The sequence below is a fragment of the Rhagoletis zephyria genome, unplaced genomic scaffold, assembly GCF_001687245.7.
Source record: "Rhagoletis zephyria isolate East Lansing unplaced genomic scaffold, Rhagoletis_zephyria_1.1 Rzeph_scaffold_12598, whole genome shotgun sequence".
NCBI lineage: Eukaryota > Metazoa > Arthropoda > Insecta > Diptera > Tephritidae > Rhagoletis > Rhagoletis zephyria.
In genome coordinates this window covers 7,802-15,717 of record NW_016169672.1, presented here as the reverse complement: position 1 = coordinate 15,717, position 7,916 = coordinate 7,802, and the positions used below count along the sequence as shown (strand labels likewise).

Here is a 7,916-nt window from a genome sequence, read left to right as displayed (position 1 = left end):
CCTGACATTGTTATAAATATTTCAAGTATCTGATGAATTAAGCGGAAATTCATTTTTTAAACACGTGGCAACCATCTTTAACACAGTTCTTAAATAAAGGATTTTAAACCCATTTCCGTTGATTACCATCGGTTAGTAATTCATTTAACTTATTAAATTATTTTAGTTTAGCCCTTTAAGCTGGGCACATCAAAAATGTTCTAAACTATCAAACTAAGTATTTCTTGAAGCTCTTTCATTTGACATCCATCGTTAATATTTCATAGAACTTGGGTATAAAATAGTTCAATTAGACTTCTCAAATAGGTGGCAAACCCATTCAAAATATTTCCAAAGTACTACCTTCTTAAACCTCTTTTGTATGACACCCATATAGCGATTTACTTACCAAATACGTAGTTAAGTTATAAAGCCTTTTCAAAACCATTTCGATTGATACCCATATTTATTAATTGATTCAACTTTTTAATTAATTTAAGCTTAATTTATTAACAGGTGGCAACTTTTTTCGAAAAAGTAAAGTCTTCTTGAACATCCACACCCTAAGCCCTTTAATTTGGTACCTCACTTTAATTTGACATCTCATTCTTGAAAATTGGGCGAACGGTACAGATCTTTTATGCTGCACAAATAATACCTTCACGTATTATATATATAGATAATTTGAATTTAACTTTTTAAACAGGTGGAAACCCTCCTCAAACGCTTTGAAAATATTCCTTATGTTTAAACTAAGATTTGCTAATACTTTTTTGTTTGATAACTTTTTACCCAGGTGGCAATCCTCCTCAAACTCATAAAATATATTCTCAATGTGCAAACTAAGATTTTGTAACACTAATTAATTAATTTAGACTTTTCGAATAGGTGTTACCACCTATTAAAAATATGTTCAATCTAAAATCTTCTTAAATCTCTTTCGTCTGACACCCATATTGTTATACCTATTTTAATTACCTCATTGCCTTAATTCAAATTGAATTTGATTGTTTAAACAGGTGGCAACCCTCCTACACGCAGTTAAGAAATAAAGTATTTTCAAAACTACTGCGATTGGTACCAATTAGTAAATATTGATTTAACTATTTAAATAATTTGAACTTAATTTTTAAACAGATGGCAGCCCTCTTCAAAAAAAAATTTAATTTAAAAATATTCTAACCGTTCCAACTAAAGATCTCTTAAGATTCATTCGCTTGACGTCCATATTTTTTATACTTCATATAAATTAGACTTTTCAAACAGGTGGCACCCCTCTTCAAGATGTTTACAAACTACTACATACTTAACCTTTACCGTCTGGCACAAATACATATTTCTATTACCTAATTCCCCTTATTCATATTGAATTTGATTTTTTTAAAAGGTGGCAACCCTCATAAAGTTAAGTTAAGAAACAAACATTTTCAAAACTATTTCCATTTATGCCCATTTTGTAATAATTGGTTAAGCTTTTAAAATAACTTGAACTTAATTTTGTAAAACGTGGCAACTCTTTTCGAAAAAGTTAAACCTTATTGCACACCTACAGCCAGAGCCCTTTGATTTGGCACCTCACTTTTGAAAATCGAACAAACGGTGTGGATCTGATGGCATTGATTATTAAATTATTTGAATCCAATTTTTTATCACATGGCAACTCCTTTCGAAAAAATAAAACCAGTTTACACATCTACAGGCCAAGCGCTTTAATTTTGCACCCCATTTTTTGAAAATCGAACGAACGGAGCAGATCTTTTATGCGGAACAAAAAATGCCTTCGCGTATTATTTTGAACTTAGTTTCTTAACAGGTGGCAACTTTTTTCGGAAAAGTAAAACCTTTTGAACATCCACACCCTAAGCCCTTTTATTTGGTACCTCACTTTTGAAAATCAAACGGACGATGCGGATCTGAGGGCATTGATTACGAAAAAATAGAACCTTATTGCACATCTACAGGCCAAGCGCTTTAATTTGACACCACAAGTTTGAAGATCGAGCGAACGGTGCAGATGTTTTAGGCTGCACAAAAAATGCCTTCGCGTATTATATATAATAGATAGATAGGTACGTCGAAATGACGACATCCAGGGCCATAAAACCGCCAAAGGGTATGCAAGTGTCTTGCAGGAAATTCTTGAGCTACTCAGATGGATTTGTACTATGTTTGTCACACCTATGATAACCTATGGAGCAGTGTAAACCTAGCGACTGCGATGCGCTCACTCACGAAAGTACAACTACTTGCGTGTGCGTGCATCACAGGAGCGATGTGCACATGCCCTACGACAGAAATGGGGGCTATTCTCGAGCACCAAGCTAGATCTATTGTGCTAACCCTTATCAAGTCACTCCAGAGATACTCGTAATCCAATTCTCATAGAATGATATCAGTGGAATCATCAGCTTCGAAGAGGCGTTCAAAATAGAGCTAGGGAATAAGGAAAGCTTCTAGCTGCACCCTCTAATCGGTACGCAGACGGCTCAAAAACAACCGAGGGCATTGGAGCCGGCATCTTTAGTCAAAGACCAAAGAGTTAGGCCGAACTCAGGGCCCTTGTTTCCAATTAAATCAAGTCTATAATGGTTCTAGAGTGCGTCGAGCGAATAAAGGCTATAGCGGAAATCGATAGGTATAGAAGGACTGAATAGGCTGATCGACTTGTTAGGAAGGCGTCAGGACCACACACCATCAGAGAAAAGCTTAGTGGAAAATAAAGAACAAGTAGAGAATGGTACTGGAACCAAGTGACTGCGCAGCGCCAGGCAGGAAACATATTGGGAGGATAGATAGATTGTTGAATAATGGACTATGGCGCCCTTATTGGGAGGATACAATAGGAAAAAGTACGATGAGTTCATTAACGTCCCAAAGTACAAACTAAGAATTTCATTAGGTATCCTAACTGGTCACTGCAGATTAAAAAGCCACCTACACAAACTCAGAATATGGTCTAGTGATTCATGCCCTGCTTGTGGCAACACAACTGAAACTTCTGAGCTCTTATAGTATGCATACTTTGCACTGAACTGCATAGCATGTCAGTTTTACGTAGAAATGAAAAACCAACAGACTTCTACATATGTAATGCTGTGCGTTGGGTAACCGCTTACACTCAAAACTCATTTAACAGATTCCTTATGTGACAACTCTCATACAATGCCAAGTATACGTAACTGAGCCATTACTGCTCGAATGTGATGTAGTGCCGAGAAGATGAAATAAGTACCTCGGGTTACTAAACCCGCAGCCGAATCGCTGGTCAGAAAACACCCTACTGGATTTTCTGAGGGGGCTGGGGCTGATCGAAGTGCTGTAAGGAGCACGAGGGCACATTAGATCTCCTGGCTGCAGTGCATTCCTTAACCGAATATCAATCTACGCTTTCTAACTAGAATCTCTTATGTTTACAATTGTCTTTATATACTGTTATTTTGAAGCCATTTTCATTTATCGATTAGTCTGAAAGACCAATAATGACGTATTTGGAAACTTTCTATAAGTTTTTCAAGGAGTTTCGTCCTAGTTAATGGACATAACTGTGCCCAAAGCTGCCTCAAAATTCGTCCTAAACACCGTCTTACAGTCGCTGACCCCTTTTTGGAGTATGCAGTTGGCCTTACCTGCAATTGGAGATCTACTTATCTGAACATATAAATCCAGGTCCCTTCTATATTAAGTACGTCTGCTTAGAAATTACCCCTGCGTGAGTTAAGTTAAGTTTACACTAACTAGACTATTAAGTATACATTAGAGCGGAACAGCAAAAAAGTTCGCCGTACATGTTATGTCTTCAAGGGACACATTTTTTGTTAGTAAAACGATGTAATAAACTTAATAAATCTGTAATAAATTAAAGTAATTTAATTATTCAAGTTTTTATATATAGTATATGTATGTATGTATGTAAATATAAATATGAAAGTATGTCCATATGGTAATTGCTCCCATCAGGCGAACTGACTAATGTATGCCTTCGAGAGGGGTATATGTTTTGTATTGATACAGATCTGGACCGCCATAGCCATATAGAAGTTTTCCGCGGCCATTCTCATCATAATAGGGATAACGGTACTTTGGTCTGAAAAAAAAAATAAAAAAATACATAAATATATGTATATGTACATACCTATAACATACATATAAAAGTACACACATCCATCAAAGTGAAAAGGTGCCAAGTTTTACTTTTTTTACTTGATTTTTTTTTTCTTTTCACGTTTAGGTAACGGCATGTATAAAGTTTTTAATTTAACTTACCTCTCAAAATATTGGAAATTGGGCGCTCTTGGTTGTACCGTAGCATATCCGAATTGCCACGTAAAAGCCATAAACAATAGTAACTGAGGAAAGTAGGTAAAAAAATAATAACTATTAAAATTAAATACAAATGTGCATATGTGTGTATCTATTTACAAAATTTAATGTTAAAAAATTTTTCGCTCCATTTTTGCAATTCATTTTTGAATTCTTCCATTTGATGTGTTCGCCCTGATGCAATTGCTGAAGTTATGCAATTTTTTCAACCACATACACAAATACATATACACACATGTATATACATTCAGACGTATTTATGTACATACACATGTATGTAAATATATAAGTTTGTGTGCAAAAATGTGGAAACTATAATTCATTACAACTCTACGAGCAACATTCGAAAAATTTTATAGCGCAGTAGTGCGTGAGAAAGTAAAGACAATTTAAAATTAAGATAAGAGGTGGTTAATGGGCCTAATGTTTGTACATACACACGTTAAAACACTCTAATTCATATATACGTATGTACATATTTATGTTACTCTAGATATGGTAAGGGAATTTGGACAATTTTTCGAAATTCAAACATAACAATTCACCGTTACTTTGAAGGACCTAAACGCAGAGTGCTGCAATTTCTACAAAAATTCTTATGCTTTTAAAATCGTTCATATACTATAAACACATACAAACATACATATCCACACATATTCGACTACATACTTTGTTGGTTAGTTACGTTTGAGGGCATTTTACTAAAGCTTTCTAGGAGCGTGACAACAGGAAAAATGCCGTCCAAACCTCGCGAATTATACTGAGAAAGAGAGCTGCAAGCCCACTCTAGGCATTGTGATCGACAAGCTTACCTTCAATGACCATATTTAAATTAAAACAAGCACAAAAATAAAATAAGTTTCTAAAAATTAAGTTCAATTAAAAGAATAATTTTCGTTACAAAAAAAATTTAAATAAAAAAAAGAAAATAAAAAAAATACATAGAGTAAGTTTCTAATAATTAAATGAAACTTAAATATATATACCTTTGTTTTTAAAATAATAAAATATAAAAATTAAGAGATAATTAAAGTAAAAAAGAAAAAAAGATTAACTTGAAAAAAGGAAAAATGCATTACACTGGTTTACAGCAAAAATACACTGTGGATGCCACTATCCAATGCCTATGTAGCTTTGCTCACTTTTCGATAGGTCTCATAGCTTTTGAGAAATTAATTAATCATTCCAGCTATTGTATTTTTTTAATGAAAAATTAAAGAAAAAAAAAAAAAAAAATAAGATTCTGTAGTAATTTTTTCATTTCTGTTAAAGCCCGTTCCTTTACCAAAAAATTATTCTACTAATCAAGAAAATCGATAAATAAATGAAAAAAGAATGCGCGAGGATTTTTTTGTACGGGATAGTATGCGCAGGAAAGAATGTTACTCATACGCCATGTACAAATATATCTGAAACGTATGTTTGGAGAATTTTGTTAGTTTTCATTTGACGAATTTTAAATTAAATGGGTTCACAAGATGCACGTGATTAAGTAGAACCAATTTTTTAACGGTAGAAAATATCCCGAAAATGTATCCATAAAAAAATAACTCGCTTTTCGGGAAGCTCAGTTAGTCCAGACTAAACTTAATTTAACTTACCGTAAGAAATCGTCAATGATTAGTCAACACGTCAACTTAAGCCACAAGCGAACATATTTGGTTTTTGTATTCTCTTTTTGCAGCTGTTTGACAGTCCGCCGCCTAAAATGCCACATCAAAGAGAATGCTTGCAAACGAAATTTAGCTGTCAATCATTTTTAAGAAATACAAAACCAAAAGTCAGGCAATCTTGAGTTTCTCATCGTTCTCAATTTCCGTAAGATCGCAACTCAAAAAACTAAAATCTACTGGTTCTTAAGTTTCTTACGGTAAGTTAAGTTTTAACTAACTGCCAACGAAGTATCTCATATAACAGACTATCCAAAACATTAAGTTAAGTTACGTAAATTAAGTATAGACTAACTGAGCTTTTAAGTTTCTTACTGTAAGTAAAGTTTTTACTAACCGCTAAAGCAGTTAAGGTAAGCTACGAAAATTAAGTCTAGACTAACTAAATATTAAGGCGGGGTGGGCACTAGTCTGCCTGCGGGCAAAGCCATTCAAACTGAATTTGAAAAAGCTTATCGGCAAATTTTTAACTGTAAAACGTTTTGTGGCGTTTACTGTATGCACTTACAAACTCATATCATACATATATGTATGTATGTACATTTTGTATTGGCCTAAAAACTGTCAACCACCTAAAATTTGCCATTTAAATGAGGTGATTTGGCACGTAAGTAATGTCGACATTGCTTTGTGCTCTATGAGTTGCTTTAGAAAATTGGAGAAACACAAAGTTTTTTTGTTGACTTTTTCACCAGCAATTGAAATTCCAAACACATTGCACAGCAACGCCCAAAACAAAAACAGTTTTCGAAAGTGACTTTAGCTAGCTGAGGCCACAGCACGTTCCACGACGAATTCATAGTTTACTTAGTTACTGTAGTTGTTGTTGCTTTTATAGCTAGATACCACTGTTGATGGCTTCCGCGGGCAACGTTTCCATTTCAAGTTAACCGTTTGATGAAATGTTTTCAAAAATGAAAATACCCCACTTAAATTAGTTAAAAGGCGCGAAATTTTTTTAAAGATTTATTTAATTGATATGAACACCCGACTATAAGCTGCACACACACACATATATACCCGGGCATATACACGGGCCTAGGCAACATGGCCAACAACACAATGCGCCCGCTGAAGACGTGCAATGATTGTTGCTGCTTGTTGACCTACATAACACCTGTCCATTTCACGCTTAACCCAATAAAGCTAGGCGCTTGCACACACTTTGCACATACATTAGTACAATACGTACGTACATATGTATATACATATAAATTTTTGCTAAGCGCAAGTTCGTGTCGATGCTAAATATTTTTTTTTTGGCTAATTGCCACATTTAACACTTACATGCAACAAAATAGCTAACAATTTCGCCATTTTCGAAAATTTCCTCTAGTTAACAATTTCGAAAATTGTGCGGTACTTCCGCCTTATTTGGTGTAATTTCGTTCGTTCTTCACACTTTTGGATTTTTCGCGGCTCGTCGGTTGGTAGTGGCTTCCTGCACGCCAGGTAAGTTACTAAATTTGTCGCTGTTGTTATGTTGGTTAGTAGTATGAGCCAAGAAGTTGACTGGCTGAAAGTGGCTGGCACATACTCGTATGGTTGGGAAAGAGTTGCGTAGAAAATGCGATGAAAATAAAGAGAAGGTTAAGGTGAGAGTGCGGCTCACTTAAAGGTCTGATTATGCATACTTCGCATAACTTCGCACAACACATTTGTACCAGTACAATAAAAATGTAACTTAAGAAAATGTGAAGCAAAATCTAAGCAAAACAGATCGCTGAGTTTTAAAAGTTCCGCTAATCTAATATGGGTAATGTAGTACATAAAAAATACATACAAAGAACGTACGAAATTACAATTTGTGGGTTATGCGAAGTTGTGCGAAGTTATGCATAATCAGACCATAAGACATAGCTCTTTGAAAGCTACACATGAGTGGGACTTGAAGTGATCGGGCTTAAACTTGAAAATTTTACTTTACAATTTGGTGTCTAGAAATAT

General features: G+C 34.6%; 1 protein-coding gene across 1 annotated transcript; it reads right to left on the bottom strand.

The window, feature by feature from the left end:
* Positions 1–3,794: 3,794 nt before the first annotated feature.
* Positions 3,795–7,468, bottom strand: LOC108377731 (uncharacterized). The gene is made up of 3 exons (XM_017633991.1): positions 7,257–7,468; positions 4,243–4,325; positions 3,795–4,063 (listed from the first exon to the last, which is right to left on the bottom strand). The coding sequence occupies exons 1-3, from the start codon at positions 7,284–7,286 to the stop codon at positions 3,946–3,948; spliced, it is 231 nt and encodes a 76-aa protein (XP_017489480.1). The 5' UTR covers positions 7,287–7,468; the 3' UTR covers positions 3,795–3,945.
* Between the last annotated feature and the right edge of the window lie 448 nt (positions 7,469–7,916).